This window comes from Alligator sinensis, unplaced genomic scaffold (assembly GCF_000455745.1).
Source record: "Alligator sinensis unplaced genomic scaffold, ASM45574v1 scaffold117_1, whole genome shotgun sequence".
NCBI classification, from domain to species: Eukaryota; Metazoa; Chordata; order Crocodylia; family Alligatoridae; genus Alligator; species Alligator sinensis.
This window is the reverse complement of record NW_005841855.1, coordinates 992,759-1,017,758: the sequence shown is the minus strand read 5'-3', so window position 1 is coordinate 1,017,758 and position 25,000 is coordinate 992,759. Positions and strand designations below refer to the sequence as shown.

Genomic DNA, 25,000 nt, shown 5'->3' with positions numbered 1-25,000 from the left:
ACTGAAAATGAAGTTGCAAGTTTGCATAGTGCAGGGGGGACCCTGGTCATGCCTTTTTTCTTCCATCCACTTTCTTCTCTTCTGTGACACGGACAGGGAGTTGAAGGACCACATTTGTACCAGGATGATGATACCTTAGCAGCCTTTCGGCCATATTCCACAAGAAACTTAATGAAAAATCTGTTGTACTGGGTTTGTCATTCCCACTCAATAAAGGTAGAAAGCTTGCTTTTGGCATGCACATGCCATCCTCAAAGCCTTGCAGAATTAAGAAAAATATATAAAAGAAGCAAAAGTTGTATGTTGTGAATTATAGAACTGCAGTGTGACAGCAGTTGTTTGGCATTTTGCATATACGCATGCATTCATACACAAAATACTTTGCATATGTATTTGCAGACATTTTTATATATTTTTAAATGAGGCCCTCTTAAATGAACCAAGCTTTTGTGTTGTACTTGGAATAGCTTTGCTGTCATGCACTTTTTCCCCCCTTTTAAATTTTTTCTTTTTTCTGGAACTGGAAAGGTCTGGCCGCTGCTGGAACGATGGCCGCAGAAGGCTTCTGAGGATTTAAGCCAATTAAAAATACAGAGTAGTTCTTTTTGGTGTCGTTTGGCAGAAAACTATGAAATGGTGCTGCGTGATAAGGAAGAGCCTTGGGTATGCACTGTTTCTTGTGCACATGTGTTAGAATCACTGCAACTCATAAATTCAAATTACTTTTAAAAGCTGGCCATGATACATTTGCTCATTAACCATATGGAAAATGGCACTCAGGAATTTTCTACAGTGTACTTTCAAAGAAAGAATCCAATTGCAGGCAGACATTCCTTAGTACAGTGTTTATGCAGCTGTACTTGTGATTAAATTACACCAACCCGGGCCCACATGTAGCCACAGATCCTATTAGTTTGAGTACAAAGCACCTTATAAGAGTATGAGAACTCTCATTGTGATGTTTTTTGGCCTCTTGGCCACTGTATCAAGCAAGCATCAAAAGTCATGCATGTGCTTAAAGGTCTCTGGAGAAGGAGCAGTGGGACAGAGCAGTGCCGCTCACACTGTATGAGGAACTTTGACAGCCTACCAGGAGGGATTGTGGGATTGCTGCTGTCAGCAGTTCCAACAGTGCAAACAGTATGAAGAAGCTTCCACAGGGATTGAATTACTGAAGACTTCTGCTCCGTGTTTTTTGGTATAATTGAGAGCACAGAGGGAGCTTGATTTCTCTGTCTTATGATTTGAAGGTGAAGACAAGAGCCTGCAGGGCTCTGTCAGAGTTATGGGCATGCTCAACACAGACTTCAAAAAATCTAATTCCCATAAAACCTTACAAGGCTGAATTGCTTACCTGAATATAAAAGATTTACTTTCACTGAATCATTTAACACACAACCATATTAATTGCATTTTGAGAGGGGAAAAAATAATAGAAGAAAGCACAACACAGATATAGCTTAACATTAAATTTGCTTATGTGTATGGATTATAATAAAGAGTTTGTGTAAAATGCATGACAATTTAAATATACTGTGAAATACATGTATGCATAGCGATTGTCCTTACAATAGCCCTTCTGAGGCTGAATTAACAAATCCCCACAATATCATCAAAATGAGAAAAGAAAGGGGCACATCTTTATTTACAGTCTTAAGCAGTATACACAATTTAATCATGCCGATTTAAATGGTGGGGTGTGTGTGTTGGGGGGGATATGTTGTAGCTAATCTTTTAACATCAATTTGACCTAATCTGTCACCAGACCACTTCCAGCCAGGAATAGCATCCTGTTCTTCCTGAGTGCAGGGACCAGGAGGTGGAGAGTTAGAACTAGCACTCTGAGCTGTATGTGCCTGACAGACACTGCCATCTTCCCTTTGTAAGCACACCTTGACCTGAATGTTTCCCCTTTCCAAGAAGAAGCCAAGCACAAGAGGTACGTTTTCTCCCAGATGAGTGGAAATTCTCACAGGGAGCATCCCAAAATGAAGGAAACTAACATACCCTCTCCAGTGTGCCACTAAATTAGATTGATATGATAAAGCAGACCAAACGGCATTGATTCCCCAACTCAAGAATTTGACCTGGACCCGTGAGCTGAAAAGATAAAGTATCCCTCCCACAAAACATCCTTGTGCATTATCTATTGTGCTCCTTCTTTCACCTCTTTAACCCTCAGTGCTGTGTCATTGTTGTGTCACTGCCCTTCTCAACCCCAGCCTTGCTAAAAATGGGTCCTTAATATTGTTAAGCCTTACAAATAAATATGCTCTGGCAATACTGCTGGCAGGGCAAAGGCTGCAAATGTATTTACTCACTTAGCCCATGTGCTTAATTTTAACCATTTGTGTCTCAAGTTAAAACAAAAGACCAGACCAGACATGGAAATGCTAACTTTTCCAGGCAGAAAGTCTGTTCTAGCTTGAAGGCAGGCTCAGGGTGTTACATAGTCGTCTTTGAGAGTAAAAGGGCAGCAAAAGCCGTCAGCCACTCAGGCACCCCTGTGCTTTTATTGCCTTCTTCTTCCCTCTTGCTTTGTCTTGATACAGCCCTGTGGAACCTATCCAGTGTCAGTGAGGCCAGCCAGGACTTCACCCTGGCTACCTCTCCTTGAAAAATGAAGGGTAATTCTCCCTGCAGAAGACATACTGCACCTCCATTCTTGACAAGTTCCCTTCATCACATATTTGGCTGATAATTCCTCATATGGTGAGCCATGCCTCCTCCACACTTAACGAATTAAACCCAAATGTCAAAATCCCTTTCGTATGTGAGTGCAACTCTAGGTTAAAAATATCGTTACCTATTGCTGACAAATGGACACCGTGTGGATGGTATTACCCCGGGCACTCTGTTCCAAATGCATTGTGTCTAACAACAAAACCCCCCGTGAAACTCATAAAATTACCAATTTCACAGTTGACTTTCTTCCTGCTCTGCTCTGTAGCCTTCATACTCCTGGCCTGTCTCCACACACCGCAGGAGATGATGTCGGACCAAACCAGTAATGCTGCGTTAAAAAGGTTCTTCACATAAACAAGATCTATCTTACTACTGATTAAAATGTCCACAGACTTTTGCCTCTTCCAGATAATTCCTTCCTGTGTGTATCACCTTCCCATTATGCGGTGGCAATCCTTATTGCATCTGAAGAGGTTTTGTAGTAGCTGATTTCAAATCATGCCCCGATAAACACGTACACAATGCATGCTATTGCCTTGTGCAGAATGTGGGTGAATAAACATATATAATAGATATACAACCAATACAGATATCCATACTCAGTTTCCTTCTTTCCTTGTATACAGTTTTCCTACTGTAGAGCCTTTCACCTGGGATCTCAAAGTGCTCTACATATGGTGATTAATCCTCACAGTATCCCATAATCCTCATTTTGCAAATGAAGACACAGGTACTGTAAGCTTTTCATGGGGGAGGTACTCTGCAGAAAGCTAAGGTATGAATTTACAGTGCACTACCTACTCTAGGCTGACTCCTTGCATGGACACTTAATGCTCTGTAATTGCTTTCAGAGGGAAGTGAGCTACTTCTCATTGAATGCTTCTGACTATAGAAACAGACATGCCTTGCCCACACTACCCTGATAGGGAGTTTGACATGGGTGGACTCTTGATGCATAGAGTAGCTGGTTGCTAATGACAAACAAAAAATCAGGTTTGATGCTGTATGGAGGGTCATCTAAATGCCTCCTTGACTTAAATGTCTCATTGACTTCAGTGAGGCCAGGATTTCACCCCGCTGTCTTTTGAAGAACTTCTGGGTGGGCTAACCTGGTATAATTCTCTTCTCTTCTTACACCTTGCTCTCCAGTCCCATGGAATGCCTTTATTTCCTCTTCTCTTCTTGTTTTCCACCCAGTAATCTTTTCTAACTCTTCCCTTTGCCGTGTCTCCCAACTCTCCGCTTTCTGACTTGTTTCATGTCATCCCATATATTTCTAATAATCTGTGGCTCCTTGTCTGCCAAGCATGTACCCTATAAATCCTCTTACAACTGGTTCTTCTTCCCACTTACTTTGCCATCTCTATTGTGTATCATTTTTGTTTATCAAATTGAGACTATAAATTCCTCAGGACAGAGAGTGTGGTTTTAAATGGTTGGTGAAGTATGACCTATAAATAATAAGATGGTAGATTTTGCTTTTCACTGCCATTAAGCTGAATCAACTGAATAACCATTCTCTGCTTGTGCCTGGCCATAACAAGTGCATCAGGCACTAACCATAGCACAACCCAGACCCTGAGTAGCATTATCACAGATTCCAAATAAACTCATTGCCTGTAAATTCTGTGATCTATCCTCCTAACAGAATCCAACTATTTTTAAACATCTTTTCCCAGATTACTTAACCAATACTGCAAATACAGTGAAAAGCTCTAGGAATGCAACTTCGCATGTAAAGCCTCCTTTTTTTCCTCCATCATTCTGGCCATGTCAATACACAATGAACTGCCAACAGCTCTCCACTCCGCAACTATAAATAATGGCAATTCCCTTCTTTTTTTTATAAATTTGGAATCAACATGAACTGCTTTGTAGCAGTTTGACTGAAAGCAACATTAAGTCTGTCTTGAATATACTATTTAATGGCCCTATAAGTTGGTTAAAATGCTTCCGCTTTTCACCCTTTTCTGAAGTAACGGGTAGATGACATGAAAAAACTGCACCATGCCAAAATGAAATTAAGAGCAAAGTGGATTGAATGACATAGAGCACTGACACAGGTTCATTTAGTTACCATCACTAGATATGGCCACAAATATATTGCACATTACTCTACTGTGAGTTATCATGGCTGTGACCCGTCTCGGGAGATCCCATGCCACCACTGTATTAACGACTGCATCTGCTTCAGAATAACCTTATTAGCTTGCCACAGCTGAGCCAGTAACCTCCTAGGATTTTTGTCCAGATCCCCAGAGAGGCACGATTCTATTCTCCTTGATTCCAGTTTGATGCCCAAAATTTAATAACTTTTCTTGGACCCTCTGGTTTTTTTTCCTTTATCATCTGCTGTAGGGACTCTGAAATCCCTGGTAACCTCCCTAAATGCCATCAATAACTCCTGAAATGCCATGATGCTTGGTGGTTCCACAGACAAAAACCTATCCTATGTAAATTATGAAGGAAGATTTTTTTTTTCTTCTTAATCCAAATTTTTGCCTACGCATCCACTACAGGGATGTACTAAATTCCTTAAAAAACTAGCACGAAACTACATAACCCATATGCGTACCTTTATCTATGTAAATGTTGCCCTTGAGTCTATAAAACCTACAGTAGCAAGTGAAATCAATTTTAGCGTTCCAGCAACGTATGAACAGCTGCTTGTGTGTATGCGTGTGTGTATGCGTGTGTGTATGTGTGCATGCATGCAAGTGCATGGGTCTACTTTGTGACTGAGCCTTTAGTATGCTATTCCTTATAATCTGCATCACTTGATAGAGAGAAGCAAATGATACTAAACACAGCAAGGTGTCTGTATAATCATTAACTCACTCACCCTCTGGATAGGACAAATGATATACAAGCCTACACTCGCCAGGAACCTTCTTTGGGACTGTGTCCTGGGGGAATGTTCTCCTATGAGTTAATGGCATATTCCTAAATGGGCAGGCTGCTTTCCTTCTTTGTGCTGGTTCTTTCCCAACTCTCTTTTCACAACCCCTGGGATCACAAACTGAATATACTACATTTGTAGCATTTGCCTTTTTCAAGGCCCACGTAAGGAATAGCAAGTCATTAATAACACTTTTGAACGGAAATCTGCTGTAATGTGATCAATGACAGGCAAACATTTAACCATGATAATATTCAGATTACCCTTGCCAGAACGGAATAAATACCTTTGAATTCCCTACTGAATCATCTCTGGCTGTCTCTCTTTTTTCTGTTATTTGGCCTAATCCTGCAATTTTTTTTCACAATATGTGGCATATGCATATTTTGATTGCACAACTGCCTTGCCACTTCCACATGTTTTGTGGTGCATGCTCATAACTTGGGCGTGGTTTAGGTTGATTTTAAAGGGAAGCCCATATGTTGTTTACTGTAGACTGGACAGGAAGGGCACTGGACAGGAAATCTCCAGTCTACTCTTAGTTCAGTTCTGGCATTAGATCTGCCATGTAGCCTTGAGAAAGCTACTGACCTAACCTCTGTGTATCAGCTTTCCTATCTGTGAAAGGATGATGATGATACTTACCTTTTTTGTAGGCAGTTTGTGATCTGCAGATGGAAGTCCTGTACAAAAGCTCAGCATTGTTGTTTAAACCTGAATTGCTTGGATTATTTTGATCAAGCCATCAGAGAATGAGATTGAAGTGTTCTTGGTTTTGTCCTGCCACCCTGAAAACTTGTGTGCATCTTTTCTGTTCCCAGACACGCTTGCTAAAATAGCAGAAAGTTGTCTAGAGAATACTGTTGCCACCATACAACAATCATTTTCAGTTATACTCTATTTTTGGAAGCCCCTTCTCTCTCAATCTCCTATTCAGCAGGCATTAGAGGAAATACTTTTCACCAACTTTCTATGCCAGATATTTTGTTTTGCCACAGCTGTCAGGTGTACACTCCAGTAAGGGTGGGAGAACCCCTAAATCATCCTGACCTTCATAAACTGTTTTTAGGCTAAGTCATTACACATTGTGTTTTGTTCTGGGGAATCAGTATTTTGGCAATAAAGCAGGAAAAGATACAATGAATAAAATACATTTATAATTTATTTCCTGTTTATGATAATAAAATATATCCCTTCCCCCCCACCCGAACCTTTCTAGCTTTCATTTTTGATCATTATCTGTCTGTCTTCTAGGTCTTGTTTCTGTTTTTAAATTTTCTTGTCTTTTTCTAACAGTTCTTTCACACACACACACACACACACAAGCACATCTTTTAGCGTATTTTTTGCTTTTTCCTTATTGTTTCTCTTTTTTATTGTTTCTATACTTTTTATTTTCAAATGCAACTCAATTTCCTCACCTTTCTGTCTTTACATGTTTTTCCCAGCAGTTGGGGTTGTTCGGTTTGGTTTGGTTTTCTTTTTTTTTTTTTTTTTTGGGGGGGGGGGGGGGGGTATTTTTATTTTTTCTCACTCTGTCACTCCCTTTCTCCCTCCAATGAACATCTCTTTTTAATTTGCCTCCCTCACCTGTTTTGATTACCTTTTCATTAGCTGATGACTCTACTTTGTTCTTGAAATATTTAAATATTTAATAATAGGATGACAGCTTTTCACAAAATATTTGTATCAATGGACCAATAGAGAACCCCAAACCTTAGTGTCTCCAAACAGGCCTGTTATGTGCTAACATTATACTATACCCAGGAAACAGAAGGGCTGAAGAACAGCAAAGCTTGCAGTCAAAATTAGATCCCATTGAGATCTCTCTAATTCCTAGAAGGCTGAGAAGAAATATGCATATGTATAATTCTGTAAGTGGCTTTGCTGTCACTGGTGATAGAGCCCCTGTCTCCCTTTGTAAATGCCTTCTGTCTGCTTCCTGATTGATCTGTCCTACCTTAGGTGCACACGTGGGAGATAGCTTGGGTGTCATTAATATCTGCTTTATTTCTATTAGTTCCTTGAACTCACTTCCTAATGTACAGAATATGAACACCGCTAAAAAGACCTTCTCCACATCAGCTGGCTGACATGCTATCTTAGCTTCCTCCTGAGCTGAGAGGCCTTCTTAATACTTTACTTGCCTTCTGACTCTAAACTCTATTATGCTATGAAGTCTCCTTCCTTAAATGGCTTCACATTATTTCCTCGTTCACTTGACACAAATAGAATGTTGCAACCTTCCTTTTGCTCTGTGTTCTGGCATCTATCCCCACTTCCACCCCATCAAAGAGTAGTTTCTCTTGAGCTTTTTCTTACCTTCTCTGGACTGATCCATAAAACAGATCCCATTGAGGAAAGAGAAAGGCCTTGAATTCTGTCTTAGACAAATAGACAATCCAGCTAATCCATTCAGTCCTTTTTTTCTTCTATCAAATGCAGGAAGAGTTGCCTGGAAGTCCCGGCTTATATGGCAAAACCTGCATAAATAGCTGTCAGTTAAAACTGAGCAGCTGAAAGGCAAATTTCTTTTTTCTAGAATGATTTCCACATCCCTGCTTCCAGCATTAAGGAAGTCCTGGACGTATCTACATGAGCCGTCCACTGTGCAGTTGTTTCTGCGCAGTCATTTAGTACTTGCATAACCTTACTGTGCAGTAGCGTCCTGGCATGGTTGCCTTTTGATGCTTACTGCGCAGTAGCTCGTTACTACTGCTCAGTAACATCACATCACTGTTAGTGCCCGGCAGCGCTACTGCGCGGTAGTAATGAGCAGTAATGAGTAACTACGCAGTGTCTTGTGTAGACATGGCTGCTGCTCTGGGAGACAAGTACTCCAGCTTTTCCTTACACCCTTCCATCCTCATCATTGATCTCCCTTTTCTATGCTTTCTCCTTTTTGAATCAGACTTCCTGTAGACTTTACAGGGATCCTCACTAAAGAAAATAAGGCCACTCACTGTATTACATCCCTCCCTTTGCACTCCTTTTGCACTCCATGTTTTTTCTACAGGGAAAATCCTGTGTACATGTTGTGTGTCAACTGACCTAGCTGTAAAAACCCTTAGTAATTAATTAGTGGAGGAAATACAAAGTAGTTTCTTACCACACTTGGAGATTAGTAGTTTCATCTAGTAGAGTATTTCTGTTCTTTGAGATGGTGAATGAGAAAAGAAACATGAATGGGGAAAAGAAACAGTTCAAGTAAAATTAATTTCAGGTTGCTTCTTATAATGCCTGCTCTACAGTGAGATGAATATCTTGACCTACTCTGGCCTGTGCTGTCATTGTTTAAAAAGACCTGGCTGCAGTATGCAAGCCCAGTGTTATTAGGTATTTGTTTTCCATTTGCATGTTAAAGCTCCCTTCATCCCCCACATTTTGATAAGCTGTTTTCAAATAACAACACTTGTCCTATTTCAGTAATTTGAAGGTGGATGTCCCCTCATACATACACCACATAATATGTCAAGTGAAATAGTCACCTCCATTAGTGCCAGCGGGGGGGATAGCACAAAGGAAAAATGTAACAACAATTCTACTAAGACCTTTGAAGTGTTAGATGATCAATCTGTCTGCTTGAGTCTGATTCCGAATCCCTTTTTAAAATGCATCAAATGCTTGAGTCTGAAGTTCTGTCCTGACAGCATCTGTGAATCTCTGTGGAGACATCTGCTCCGCAGTTTCCCAGACGCTGTCTGTGTTCACATGAGAAGGGTTTGATCCAAAGGCCTAGCTGGAGTGAGAGTTGAACTAGACAGACAGTTTTAGCAGGGTCCTGTGGAGTCTGAGTAGCGAAGGCCCTGCGGAGCTGGAGTCTATGTATTGTAGCAAGGACTTCAAGTTTTTATTCGGTTTTAGAACCACATTGTTCACCACCAAGACCAACTGCATACAATGTTGTGGGAGGAAAAGCAGAGGCACTGTAACTTTTTGAATGCTTTTAATGATAGAGTTACATTTCCATGCCAGCAGTACTGATTAAAAATAAAGTCAAGTTGTTTAACATATTATTGGAGAGCTAGTAACATTAGGATTTCCTCAAAGAAAGCCTCATGAATTACTGGGAAGGATTAAGAGAATCGCATTCCTTCCACGGTGACTACATGCTTGCTACAGTGTATATGCCATTATCTTACAATTAATCTGTGAAGTAAATCAGAATAGCTTTTTCATCCTGTTCAAAGCTTACATACCCCATAGATTTCAGTGCTTGGCAGCTAGCAACTGCTTTTTATTATGCTGTATGTACGTAGCTCCTTGAAAAGAGAGACTGTAAAAAGTTCATGTTATGACTTAGCACCGTATAGATTTTACAATAGCTTTCTTGGACAGTCTGCAGTGTCAGTAGCTTTTCCATCACAATGGTCCCAGAGACCATTTTAGGAGAGTAGTACTCTGTAGCTTTGGGTTTTAGCAACAGCTTCAGTAATTGTACTGTTTTCACAAATGCCAGCAGCACATTAAAAATAGGCTGGGGCCATCTTTAAGGGTTATGAAATAGTCTGAATTCACTCCTCGTGAAATTAAATTTGGAGTAGTTCAGACCTATGGGTGGAACTGTAAGCAGCCTTCAGAGATGGCAGCTTTCTTTATAGAGCATCCTTCCATTTATTGTATCACATAGCAAGATAATAATTTGCTGAGCTGTCATTAGTGCTATCAATTTAAAAAAAATTACTAAGCCTTTCTTTGCCTTAGGAATCATGGTTCACAGGCATGACAAACTGATGGCATAAAATTGGTAGTAATAAACAAGATGCAACTTTTTTATGGATCATGTATTTGGAGGTAAATTTGTTGGCTGATGTGTTAACCTCTTTATCCTTTCGTTTCAGGATATATTAGGATCTGAAATCTCCTGGTGTATTCTGTCTTTGTCACAGGCTTGCTCTGTGGACTGTAGTAGAATCAGGGAAATCATTCTGCTTTGTATCTTCTCTTGTACTCATAGCAGTATTTTCCAGGAAACACAGTTCTCTGTGTGCCCTGTGTTCTACACCGCACATTTATTGAGCACTGTTCTTTAATCTGTTATCACTTGAAAGTGACGGGGGAAGTTTTTGAAAATGACTACAAAAGCAAAATATAAAAATAATAAAAATAAATTATGTTAGGAGGAGGTCTGCAAAAAGGGCGGAGGGATTAGGGATTTTATTTTTAGTAGTCTTCTCCTCTCTTGTTTTTTTTAAACCATATTTAGTATGTACTGCTATTGGCATTTCCAGCTTCTGTGACCAGCACTCCAAACTTTCTCCGTCATACTATGTCTGTACTGTTTTGTTGTGCACACTAGCCAACCAGTGGACCATGGGCTTTTTCAAGCTGTAGGCATAGGATCTGCTCCAGCCATGTCTTAGACTGATGAAAGAATTGTATCCAGGTATCCTTGGTAAGAACACCAAGCATACTCTGTTGAGTTAACAGTAGGCAGTAGCTTACAAAGCAGAAGTCTTTATCAGCCCCAAAAGTTGACTTATAGCAATTCAAGAAACAGCGGTAAAAGAAACAAGGCAGTTGTTAATGTTTCTGTTTTGTGAATTCAGAAAATACTAATCTTAAGTAATGCAATTTCTCCCCTTATTAACATGCAGTACTCCACTTCTGTTTGCCACTGCTGCAAACAGGCATTTCTACACACCCAGTCTCCTCCCTCAAACTGCTACAAACCACAAACAAAACAGAAGCAAGAGCAAAGTTTTTTGAAGTCCTGATTTCCTATGAGACTCTATTGTTCACAGATTCTAGCAGAAGTTTCTGAGCATCCTGGAATCAGTCAGATTTCAGTTTCAGGGAATATATCACCTTCTCCCAAAGGTGCACAGTTGTAAAACTTGACATCCTTAAGTCTTTTACCGTAGAGAAAACTTTGTGCTTCCATATAATGCCTATTTTTCTGGCTAACACTGATGACAGATTTTTTTTTTCCTTTTTTAAATCTACTTATTCCATTTGGGAGATCAATATAATCCATAGAACTCAGTGAACATAAAACAGATGGCCGATCTGAATAACTTGTGACCAAAAACTTTTGAACTTTAGCCCAGTTCCACACCATAGGAATATCTGTCCCCAGTGTATCTTGTAACTCTACTCATTCAGCATAGCTAAGAAGGGCACAAATAAGTCCTGTGCAAATAATTATGTTGGATCAGTTTATGCCTAACATTTCTATATACCCGCCTAATTGAATTGAGTGTCTAATCCCAGGATTCATTATCTATTTCCCTATCTAAGTCTTTTTTCCCATTTACGTTTAGCACCCAGCTGTCCCCTCCTCCAAATGGTCAACTGTTGTCCCGTAAAAGTCTTCCGATCAGCCTCCCAAACCTGTATCATTGTGCAGCAATTTTCCCAGTAAGGGGGCATTTGGATCTCGGTATGTCCCTGCTGCTGGATGAAAGTAGTTAAGAGGAAAACTGCATGAAAGTGCGAAAGATGGAACATGTTGTTCTCCTAGCCCTTCTTGACAGATATGCTGGGTAGAGCTTAGTGTGATATTCAGTCAGGACATGGCATTGCTGTTTTTTGTAGTAATCAGAATAAAGCAATAAAAAGATCAGTTAAAATGCTTGCTGGAAGTTATTGATAGAAAAATTCTTTCTGCACGAAAGATTATAAATAGAGCTTTATCTGAAGATGGATTTGTTTTAATTTGGCATTGATGTATTTGATACCTGGTAGGATCAAAGAAAACGGAATCAAAGAGAGAAATACAAGCACTACTGCTTCTCTGAATATTGGCCTCTTTTATAGATATAAAATCTCAGGACTAGAGTGCTCAAATTTATTTGTACTGATGTTTGTTTAAAGATCAATATTAAATAAATTGGTCTGGAAGCTATAGTCATAAAGCAGCTGTCGGACTAATGTAATCCCACAATGCTATTTTGTCTACTGCATGAAACCTGGTTAGCTGTGTACTTCTAATAACATGTGGAAATCTAGTGAAAAAGAAAATAGCTGAACTGGATTCTGTGTACTTGGATTAATTTGTAGGGCAACTATACCTATCTTTTAAAAAAATATGCTTGCAGATCTGACTGGAAATTGTCATTGCGATAGTTGTGAAAATGATTTTATACACTCCAAATTACAGATATTAAAATGCAGTGATGGAAGCATTAAATCTGCCTGTTCTTGCTTTGAATTTGTCACAATACTTCAATGTGTACATGTGCTCGTGTGTGTGTGGAGAGGGAGAAGTGTATGCGTATGAATAAAAAGCATGTAATTCTATAATGCATGGTAGTGTTTACATAGTTTTCACACAGTGGTTCCTATAAAAAAATCAACATTTATCAAGCTACTTTGCTTTGCTATTTAAGATACTGCAGCAATTTTATATCTTACATATAATGAATTACTGCAGTGCAGTATCTTGGGCCCTGGTCCTGTTGGCTGCTTTGTACCAGTAAACCAGAGCCCCTCCAACTTCAGTGGGTGTTTGCCTTCAAGGAACAGTTTATAGGATAAATAGTCTTGGATGTCACAGGGAGGTAAACCGATAGTAAATGCTGAATTTTTCAGGGCATCCATTCTATGATTCTGCAGGTAGTTTCCAAAGATTTTGTGTGTTTTTCACAAAGAACACAAAAATACAATTTGTGACTGTCATGTATCATCAGAGTCACATGAAGGACAAGGGCAAATTTTTTGCAAATCTGAAAGGCTTTCAGAAATCCTCTGAGCCAAAAATGGGGGTTGCTTGAGTGTGTCAGATGTGTTTATTTAAAGGTTTTGGTGGGGTGGACCTGAAACTTTTTCATTAGCAGTTTTGGATGAAGCAGAGAGTCTCCTAGTAGTCTTTGAAAGGGAGTTTTCCTCTGGGCTCCCAGCCTTGGACTGTGTTGAGAAGACACTAGTGCCCATCCCCTACCCTGTGCTTTGGGGAACCTGTAACACAACCCTGTCAAACCTCACTAACTAGCTCCCTGGCATGGACAAGCTGCACTGGAGGTCCCTAACTTCTGAGCTCAGGGAAGAGAAGATCAGCCGACTATAAAGGACCAATGTTTTAGCAATACCCTTTTAAAGTTGCTGCACTCTAAAGCCAAGCTACATTCTCATCTGGTGAGGCAGGATGTAAGCAAGCCCTGTAATTCCCTGGAGATACACATTGGGGTCACATATATACAAAGGTGACAAGGAATCTAATTCATAGAATCATAGAAAATTAGGATTGGAAGGGATGTCAGGAGGTCATCTAGTCCAACCTCCTGCTCAAAGCAGGACTAACCCCAACTAAATCATTCCAGCCAGGAATTTGTCAAGCCAGGCCTTAAGAACCTCCAAGGATGGAGATTCCACCGCCTGTCTAGATAACCTGTTCCTGTGCTTCACCACCCTCCTAGTGAGAAAGTTTTTCCTAATATCCAACCTAAACCTCCTTTGATGCAACTTGAGACCATTGCTCCTTGTTCTGTCATCTGCCACCACTGAGAATAGTTGAGCTCCATCCTCTTTGTAACCCCCCTTCGGATAGTTAAAGGCTGCTATCAAATCCCCTCTCAGTCTTCTTTTCTGCAGACTAAATAAACCCAGTTCCTTCAGTCTCTCCTCATAAGTCATGTGCCCTAGCCCCTGAACCATTTTCATTGCTCTCCACTGGACTCTCTCCAGCTTGTCCACATGCTTTCTATAGTGTTGGGGGGCAGGCAAATCTGGACACAATTCATATGAACATGGGGGAGAGGGATCCTTATTTCAATTCCAATGTAGACTTTTTTTAAATCCTTCCACTTTAAATTTAGTGACAATTTCATGAGTGTATCTTTGGCTGACAGTGTAAGTAATAATAGTGACTCGTGGATGTTCTCTGACATGTATTCAATAGGGAACTGCCTGTGTCCTGAAGTTTCAACACTGTTATCTCAACCATGTAGTGACTGTATGGATGTGTCATCTCACTGTTTCAGTGTTAAGGAGCAGATGACTCTCTGTGTCATGATCATGATGATCACCCTCCCCCATTATAAACTTGGATTACATTTGCACATTAAACATATAGATAGTGGTGCTGTCTGTTGTGGCTATGTGGAGTGAATGTCTGTAGGTGAAACTCTTGCCCACCTCCACATTGCCTAAAGATATATCCAAGTTCAGAGGAAAGTTCAGAGTCTGAGCAGCTATATGAAAGCCGGGATAGCTCAAGGGATAGGTAGTTGAACTGCTGGTCAGGAGAAATGTTTTCTATTTCCCACTTTCCCAGTGCAGCTTTCCTCTGTGATCTTGGGTGAATCATGTCACCCCTGTGAACCTCTCTGTTGGGCAAAACCACATTAAAATGGGGACAGTATTACTGATGCGTATGTGTAAAGCACTTTGAAATCTGTGTAGGAATAACACTGTGTAGATCAGTAGAGTAACAGCCAGAGCTTGTGCCCTGGGCAGCAGCAGCGACAAGGTTTGGGCTGGCTGCTGTAGCTGGACCAGCAGCAGCTGCCACTCTTGAACCCCCTCTTCAGTGGCTGCCTGGGGCTGGTACCCTTGTAGCCCATCAGTTGTTATGCTACTGCCATAGATGGCCCAAGAACTTATTAATATAAACACAAGTCTTAACTGAGGGACCTGGTCAATTTTGTAACGTTGCAAGGAAAAACAGTATAGAATTGCACAGGCGTAGCCACGTCATTGTGTCAGAGCATGTTGATAGCTGAAAATAAACTTGTCAAAACCAGCACCAAATACAGATAAATAAACCTACAGCCTTATCCACATGCACAGATCTTTGGCTCTGCTACGATAGAATCCTGGAGGAGTTGTGTTAACTCTGTGCTTTGTGGGTGACCACACTTATTTTGTACCTACAGGCACACGCGGGGTCAAAAATAGGAATGAACTGAAGCTTTCTATTTCATGTTTGGGATAGGGCTCCGTGTTTGCATGAGACCTGGTGCTTTGGTACCTGGTTTTTTTTTCAATAGGGATTCTAGATCTCTAATCCACAACTTAATCATTAAGGGCTTTAAAATAATGTTTTGCCCTTTTCATGAAACCTTAACTTTTACATTCTAAAATGTTGTGCTTTGAATACAGATTAATGTTTTGGACCTTTAGTTTCCTGGAGCCACAAACAATGAAAATGAAGGCACTTGTTTACCCATCTAGTTCAATGCTGCCACTTTAGCATGTTTTAAATGCCTTAAAATGAATATGGATAGCCTCTGAATTTGTAGATGTCTGAATGCATACTGTATGTATATTTTCAATTTTCTTAACAAAGACATAAAACTTAAAGCAGAAATGTGGCTGATTGTGCTGAATTATTACTCCAAGATAGATTCATCAAATCTCCCAGCTGTATAAGACAGGGCTTACTAATGAAGTTCCCTATCAAAAAGAAAAGCCTAATTTTGATTTGGCTTAGGTAATGAACTTCTTTTTCCTGGTGTGATTATCTGCATGGGGTGGCTAAAAGAGTAGCAAGAGAGAGTGCGCTCACAGAAGCATTATGCAAAATGTCTTTTGTCTCTTTTTGCTGGGATATATTAAATTTTCAATGTAGTCTATGTAATATAAAATTATGATAATGACTTTTGGCCCACTGTGAAGGCAGCTTGCTGGTCCTGAGCATGTGTGTCTGGCTTGAGCACTAGGATACACTGTGGGAGTTGCCTTTTCTATTAACAAACCTCTAGATACCTAATGATGAATTTTCTTTCACCAAATGTTCTCCTTTTGTCTAAAATACAAGCATTTTCTAAATTGCTTTTGAGAAAAACAAGAGAGGCAGAGAGGTCTATGGCACTGACAAGGGATATTGAAACAAAGCAAGGAATTCAGTTAGCATCATTCTTGTAATTATAAGCCAACCAAAAGGTTGTTTCATGTAATAGTGAAAATATTTACTACTTTATTGATATAAATGATGGCATTACATTAGTGAAAGAACAAATTGAACAATTTGCTCATAAAATGTCAATGTAAGTTCAGTAGCATGAAACTTGACAGTTGGATTTATTGCAGGTAATTGTAGGAACTTTCACTACCCCTAGTTTCTTTGCCTACTGTGAAATCTTTTTCTCCCCTAACCCTTTTGTTTTGTGAGTCTTTACCCAAAACAGGGTAGACAGTGTAGAAGGTTGTTTTAACAAGGAGTAAACTCAAACCTGAATTTATTTCTAATAGAAAAAAGCTTAATTTTATAAAGCCATTTCTGATGCGCTATATTTTGTATGTTTTGTACATTTCTCTGTCTTCATCATTCAAGAAATTTCTGCAAAACCCCAAATCTTTGTTGATTGCAAGATTGATCTCTCTCACTGTTTATTTCCTATTTGAAATTATAATCCTCTCTTTGTGATGTCACTACCAGTTGTTATGGAAATTATGATGATGTCATGATCAGAGGACTGGTATTTCAAGTGAAGAGTCAGATGCAGGAGAAAAGGGATTGTTAATTAAATGTGATATTTTCAGGACCTTTATCCTTTCAGTAAAATAATGAAATGAAAGACACCTGGAAAATTCGGGCCTAATACTGTCCCAATATTTGTATAAATAATGTAGTTGATTCCAGTAGGACTACTTGCCTGAGTAAGAATTGCCCATATCCTTTAGGCATCAAGTGTTGCTGCAGAGATTTTTTTTCAAACTTTTACATCAGGCATCAGCTGCTCATTAGGTTCCATAGCTACCTATAGCATGTGCCGGGGGAAGGGCAGCACTACATATATTTGCATACCTTCGATAACAATGTGAATATTGTTAGCAAGTGTGAATGTTTTTATAGTTTATTTTAATATCAGTGAAACAGAATTAGTTACCATCTACCTAGGCGTGGGTGATTTAGAATCATTGACTGTGAAAATGTGAGGCAAAAAAATAGCAGTAGAATAAAAAACCCGAAAGCCTAGTTTTTAGACTGTTTTGCTACTAGGCAGAGCCAACATAACCTTTAGTGGATTAGGAGAAAATCTCTCTAGAAACAGAATCAAACCTTCAACTCTTCTTCTGAACAAGAACATGCTTTAGTTTCTGCATATTAAAAAAAAGCTCTGTGACTGTCTGAGAACACATTAGCAGCACAAAAGGTTAAAAGTGTGCACATCAATTAATTAAATTACTGTACAGTATGGCTAGTAGCAATATACGCCTGTAGTTCTTTGACCCTTTTCTGTCCTCACCACTTATCAATATAACCCTAAGGCTTGTAGAAATGTTTGACTCTTGTAGCTGCATTTTCAGATTTCCGTGTGAGATGAAAATATCATGGTCTTGTCCTCCATCCAGTATTGTTTTACCTTTTAATCTCACACAGAACCTCCTAATGCAGTGGATTTCAATTATTTTCATTTGTGGACCCCTAAAAAATTTCAAGTGGAGGTATGGACTCCTTTGGAAATTTCAAATGGAGGTGTGGAATTGTAAGTGTGGGTATTCACGTACCTTTGATCATAGTCAGCTTTTGTGGACCCCTTAGACATAATCTGCAGACCATAGGTTGAAAACCACTGTCCAAGTGTTTGGTCTTTTGGTATAAATGCCAGTTGTCCTTTACTATAGTGATCTACAGTCCTTTTCATAGAAGCATTTCCTTACCATGTATGGCTATTTAGATTTCATTTACAAATAAATAATAAAATATTCTGAGACATATGGCTTTATACTTAAGATGTCATGCCCTCCTAAGCTGCCTGTGCATAGCAATGGCTAAAGATCGATTAGAGTGCTTGGAGGTTCTAAGAAATTAGTCTGCTGAAGGTTTGATGGGTACAAGTCTAGGGTGTGTAATGAGGTTATGTCTGTACTGTGCTTTCCTTCTCATGGTTTTGAGACTAAATACTGCTCTCTGTTTATGCGGCCAAAAAATATTGTTCTTTTTGGTCAATTCCAAGTGTTTCATATGCTTTTTTTCCCCAAATACCTCACTTAGGTAAATGCTGGATATATCAAGCTACACAAGACTATATTTGGATGGTAGAAAGACAACAGTTGGCAAAAACTTGCTGTATTTTTATTATTCATTCTCCATCTGTGTTTTATCACCTGAACCAGACAGCTGCAGATGGGTAGAAAGTTCTCTGCATGTGGACTTTAGGAGAGTAAGACTGGACATTTTTTGAGCAAATAGCTGTGCTGCTATTATAGGTGGACCTTGAAAATGGCTAACTGGTCTTTCAGAACAGGGGTGTCAAAGATACTGCCTGCTGGCCAGATTGGGCCTGCAATATCATCCAGCCCCCAGTGCTGCCCATGAGTCCCATCAGGCAGCATGCAGGGTACTGTACAGTGGAGCAGCCACCACATGCAGTGTAGCCCTGAAGCAGTCGCATGCAGCTCCAGGGCTGTCAGGGCCATGTGTCACAGCTCTGTGGTGGGGGCTTATGAGTGGTGTGGCATAGCCCCATCACGGTCAGTGTAGGGCTGATCTGTGGGTCAAGTCCGGCCCACAGACCAGCCCCACATGACTCTTCTGGCCCATGGGACCAGTTGAGTTGGACACTCCTGTTTTAGAAGAGGTTTATTTCCTGGAGCACCATAACATAAAAATTGTTTTTAAACTGAACATTTTTTAATAAAATGGACACCATTTCATGGAGGAAATCTACTTTTTCTTTCTTTGATCAGTTTAATGATGAAATTCATATGGTAGATCTAGATCCTGCTTGTTGCTTGATCACAGGTGGTTGCACAGCAAATGTATCCTTCTCTCACACACATTCATATTTAGCTGACAAGATATATATAATACACTACCACTTTGAAAAACAGAGCTTACAAGCATTTTAGGGGCTATTTATGTGAGGGGATTTCAGTTTACATTGTGGGGCTTGGGTATGGTAATGCACACACAATACATGTGCTCCCTAAACAGGTTTCTGGTTTTCTGCGCACATGTAGTTGGTTTGGTAGAAGAGTTGAGTCTGCAGCGTTCTTTACAGATTCCATGGCAGGAGTGCCACTGTATTTGTATTAATGTATCTCCTGTTCTTGTGAGTAAATGGCTGGCACTGTTTTTGTTGGTCTGCCAGCCAAACGATGAAATGGTAATTGAGTCTGTTTTAAAGTGGAATGTTTGAGACAGTGCTTTAATTGTACTCAAGCCAATTCCATACTCCAGTATTAAGTTATTTTGTCCTATAAGCACTTTGTGCTGAATCCATTTGTATTGTAGTTAATAAGTTTGCTTCAGTTGTCTTACTAAAAGGAGTATTTGAAGACTTTCCCCTGCTCTCTCTTTTTTTAAAGAAATTTTGAAGGGGCTCTGTATTTTACAGATGCTTTTGCCATTGTTCTTGTTAAGATGGCCCTGTCCCTTTCTTGTCCCTCTATCCATGCGTAGAAAACGTAGCATTTATTATGCCACCCAGTTTTTATGCATCTTCCAGATGATTTAACTGAACTGATGCTATGGAGGATATGCTGACTGGCACTTTTCCCATGCTTAATGTGTTAACAAAAGCCAATAGTGTCAGTTTTAACAGTTTTAGTTAAATTCCCATGATACTCTTAACAAACGTTGAAACCTCTGCCATGTCTTACCCTGACAGATTCCCTGCCGTCATTGCACACTTAAAATAAATGTCATCCCCAATCAAAAAGTTCACATTTTTTGACAATATAATTTGTTACTTTGTTCCTGTGTTATCTCTTTCTTTGGCACAATAATCTGAGATGGATATGTTACTTTTCTTAAAGTGTTTTGTGCCATCTTACATAGTTAGAAGAGGAGGCCCAAAAGTAATACTAGGAAATAGTCATATATTTTGATTGTGCACAAAATAGTCTTCCTAATGGCCACCTTTTGAATATGAGTTCTACTTCATGTTCTTAATTGACAGTAACCATACACTTTTGAAAACATACATGGCTGCAGATACCTATGTGTGTAAAATATGGGGAATGCTTTCATATATTAATAATGAGTTGAATCACCATTGAATGGTTCTTTTCCAGCAAATGCTGTCCCCATGTGTAGTGTACACTTTTATCTTATGTAGGGGGCTTGATTTCATGTAGGTTTCACCACATTTCTCTTATTAAAATATGTCAACATGTAAAAGAAAAGGAATTCCCTAAAACAGCATCGTAGATGGGGTACTATTTTACTATAGTTCATGACTTTTGATTGGTTGGAATGTTCTACCTGTGAGATCTCACTTTTAAACTGGGAGAAGCCTTTTGTGAGCAGCTGCATCTCTTTGATCTAACCTATTTGAGCCATTATGTAGAGATAGCAGACAGACTTTTTTTTTTAATTACTGTATTATAGGTACAATTGGCACCTCTCTCTCTTTATCTCTCTCCCTCCCTCTCCGTGTTTCTCTCTCTCTCTCTCTGTCTCGCACAGAGAATAAGAGAGGTGGCTTTCACAGCAGCTGGTTAATTTCCATGGCTTCACACTACTGTTTAATGATCCGTTTCTCCTGTGCCACCTCTCTCATCTACTGAAAGATAGGTACAAATTGTACCTATAAAAATTATAATACAACTCTGGGTTATCTTTGTTTTTCAAATTGTGATAATCTGAATTGAGGCTTAATATTATTTTCTTTCACAGTTCTTTAGAAATACCCAGGGATAAGTCGCTGCCTCCTACGCAGCACATTTTGGTATAGAAATTTTACTTTTTGGACATTTGGCTGTCTTTAATATGCTTGATTGTTTTTGAAGGTGGAAGAGAAAGTCCATAGAGATATCATCCAAACAACCGTATGGCCAGTGAACCAGCCTGCAAGCCACAGCATAATGGTTGGATATGCTGGCAGGCTTGGGTATCAGAATGCATCTGTCTCTGGGCATCATCAAAGACCTTGTAGCAGTAGGCTCTGAGGGAGAGAGGGTGGCATATAAAAATGATAGATAAAAGGAAACTGAAGGAATAAAAGCAAGGGAAAATTGTCAGCCATACCAAGTGAACTATCTCGTTTCTGGGAGTGATACCTTCAGATCAGACTTGGAAAGAGATCTCCACTACTGCAACCCATTCTTGTATCCATTGTGTGGATAAACTTCAGTCCTGGGAATGTCAGCCCATTGTCTTTCAAGAGGGCTGTAAAACGTATCTAAAATATCTAGAAGTATGAACCTGTTAAACCGTCCATATAGAATATCTGGTTTCATTTTTTTTTCCTCCAGTCCCCTACTAGATGATGTCAAATCCAGGTTCAATAGTGTGACTGAGTTAATTTGTTGTTGTACAAAGCAAGGTAAATGTTGAGATCATGCTAACAGAATATCCAGAAACACAAAAAAAACCCAACAACAAAAGGAAAAACAAAGGAAGAAAACAGAACAGTATTAATGCAGTTGAAGGAAGGTTGCATATTTGAAACCGCAGATTTTTAATACAATGGGAAACCTTCTCTTGAGTATTATGACAGAGTTTAAAGGGACCTCCCCAATGACTGATATTCAGTAGGTTTTCCTGTGTTTTCAACATTTCGTTTTTTTTTTTTTTAAATGAAAGCCATTCACGCTCCTGATTAGTAAGCATGGAGCAACCTTACTTTAAAGCTGTGCTGGGGAGCTAGCGAATTTGCGTAATTTAGAGAAATGTGTTGGATACAGGGGGTTTAGAAGTCAAGGTACATTGTCTTCCCATTAGAAATTTACCAGAAAATCTTTATACTGAATAATAGAAACAAAATACTCTATAAAAAGACTTAAATGAATAGTAAGAAAATTCACTCAAGAACATTTTGGTGAATTACAAATTAAATTTTGATATCGTGGTCTCATTCACACCTCCCTACTGTTTTTGCAAACAAAGTTTTGCTAATAGAAGAGCAAATGGAAAGAAAGTTTCAGGCCAGTGATTAGAAGGGTTTAATGAAGAAATTAAACTTGTTTTAGTAATGTGGTGACCATCTGAAAATTTCTGTTGCTATTAAGGAGAAAAGATGAGAAGGAAGGTGAAAATGAGGGAGGATGTGGAAGAGGAGATGAAGGAGGAGACAGGGTCAGAAACAGGATCTTTCAACAATATGACACTCAGCCACAGAAGCCAACTTCATAGAAGTCTCATGCTACTCTTTCTTCAGTTCCTAGAGAAAATCTTGCAGGAGTTGTTGTGGTGTAAAGGTAACATATTATTCAGATCCGAGATGAGATTTTTAGCTTCCACTCCCACCCCGTGCTCTGCCCCTCCTGCCTTTGCCCCACGTGCTGCCCCTACTCCCCTGACCTGTCTCCCGCCATTGCCTCTGTCCACCCTAACTCCCAACCATCGCTTACACTCAGTTGATGCTCTGGCTCTGGCCCCTGCCTGGCACCCACTCAGCCAGGCATCAGTGGCTGTAGAAACAGCAGCTCCCCACCCTAGCTCTGGATCCACCACTGGGGCCAGAGCTGCTGCTGTTGCAACTACTGCTGCTTGGTTAGGTGGGGCCTGGAGCAGGGCTAGAACTGGGGCTGTGCTTGAGGGTAAGTGGTGCCAGAGGGGTCAGGTGGTGGTTGGGGGGAGCAAAGGCATAGGTCAAAGGGCAGGGGGCAGGCTGCTTGACTCCGCCACCACATGCCCATTTCCGCTGCTTGCCCCCCTGCTGCTGTGTTCCCCAATTAAATGATGGAGTGGGAACCAATTTAAGATGACCCTCCAATAATTAGATCCTTTACATGGAAAATTATGACAAATTTATAAATATCCCATGTATGGAATCTGATTATTGGGAGGTCGCCTTAAATTCAAAGTTATCTTGGATTCAGGTAAATACAGTAATATAATAGCAGCCATGACTCATCCCATCTCAGGAAGATGCCCTGCTCTGCATCCTCCTGTATTGAGCCAGGAACATTCAGAAAGCCCTTCCTCCCCACCCCTTGCAATTCCAGGCTTTGTCTTTCTTTACTGCTATGTTGCAATGAAGAAAAGTGGTTCCCTCCGCTTCTGCACTGTGGCCCATTACTACAGAAAGAAGGTACCACCAGACTGAAACATGAAAGATATGCTTTCAGTCAGTGCCAGAGTTAGGACTTGCTCTAGCATCGACATAGGCCCTAAAAATGCCTCCCTCGATGCTGCACAGTGTGTGCGCATGTGTACTTTTGACCAGTAAAGTCAGTAACATTGAACAATGCTTAATTAACACACTAGAGAGGCAGTAGTAATAATGAAACCCCTTGTGTAAATAGTTCATTGGCAAATGTTTTTTGCGTGGAACATTTGTTTAACAATTACAAATATTGAACAGATTCAAAGTCAAGTCATGAAAAATTAGTTTGCAGAAAAAAGCCAGAGACATTCATTGAATAAACTGCTTGTTATGAATGGTTTGATAGGCTCTACTTAAAACTAAAGTTATACCTACCCAGTGGTCATTTTGGGAGTGGCTTTAAAGAATGTTTAACGGATGAAGTTTATTATAAGGTCAGATTTCCATTAATACTCACTTTCATATTTCAGTGGCTCATTCATAGGAAATACAGCCTCAGAGAGTTGAACATCTTCCTTCTCATTAGCCAATTGAAATTATGGGTAATTAACACCTTGCAGGAAAAGCTAGGGACCTTCAGGATTTGCTAGTGAGTGGCCTGAGTTTTACCGTTAAATAACGTACCCACCTTTTCTTCCCCCTTCAACTCCTTTTGGTGTTCTGTTGTTTCATTAGTGACACCAGGAGCATAAAAGAGACAGGGACACTAGCCTTGGTTGCCAGTGGCAGGAGGGAGGGCAGTAAAAAGCAGCCACTGTGCTACTACTCTGGCCATCCCACCACTGCCAGCTGCAGCTGCTGCTCCATTCACCACTGCTGCCTAGGGCTCTGCTCAGTTATGCCTCTGAGTGGCACCTCTACTGTATCAATTTGTCCTTTCTCATTGGAACAGTATCATCATTGGATATATACATGATGGATTGGATAATATAAGCAAAGATTGAATGTTAGAAGTACAGGAATGGTCGTACAGATTGTTTATCAACAGTACATTTCAGGTCACATTTTACAATGTTTTAAGCTAAGGTAATTTTCTACATATGTGACACAAGCAAATTAACACAGATATCTAGGTGTGGTCCTGATCGCTGCATTAAATTTTGTGTTCAGGCTGAGATTATCATTGTGCTATCTGCAAGGGAAAAGTATCTTAATCCCCACAGCAGATTTTTTTTTTCAAATACCTAAGTGCTGTTCCTGTTTTCGATGAATACCCTGTCTTCTTGTTTTTCAAGCAGCAGGAAAGAAAAAAAATGTACTGTAATTTGCGCTGACTTTTGGCTGAGTAACTCAAATGCATTGTATCCTATGTAATCTTTTAAAATCTTTCACATTTTTAACAAGAATTTACAGCTGTTTATTCACTATATAGAAATATGATATTAACAAAGCTGACATATATATTAAAAAGCATCCAAAGAATAAAAGGATATCTTTGTGACATAAATCAAAAATAACCTTGTGAGTGGTCTTTCAAAGACTAAGTTATCTTTTGCTTTAGTAACTCAGCTGCTCTGCTAAGAAACAGGAAATG

At 39.8% G+C, this 25,000-nt stretch overlaps 1 protein-coding gene across 11 annotated transcripts in view; it reads left to right on the top strand.

The window, feature by feature from the left end:
• Positions 1–25,000, top strand: part of ZNF521 (zinc finger protein 521) — a 294,631-nt gene that overhangs the window by 181,457 nt on the left and 88,174 nt on the right. For 6 of the 11 annotated variants that reach the window (XM_025213994.1, XM_025213989.1, XM_025214036.1 and 3 more), the window contains one exon: positions 22,427–22,615. The exons of 4 other annotated variants lie outside the window; for them this stretch is intronic. In XM_025213994.1, the coding sequence (XP_025069779.1) occupies positions 22,427–22,615 (189 nt within the window). Of the gene's footprint in view, positions 1–1,765; positions 1,940–2,552; positions 2,674–22,426; positions 22,616–25,000 lie in introns of those variants that run through there. One more of the 11 variants, XR_003095997.1, reaches the window with a different exon arrangement.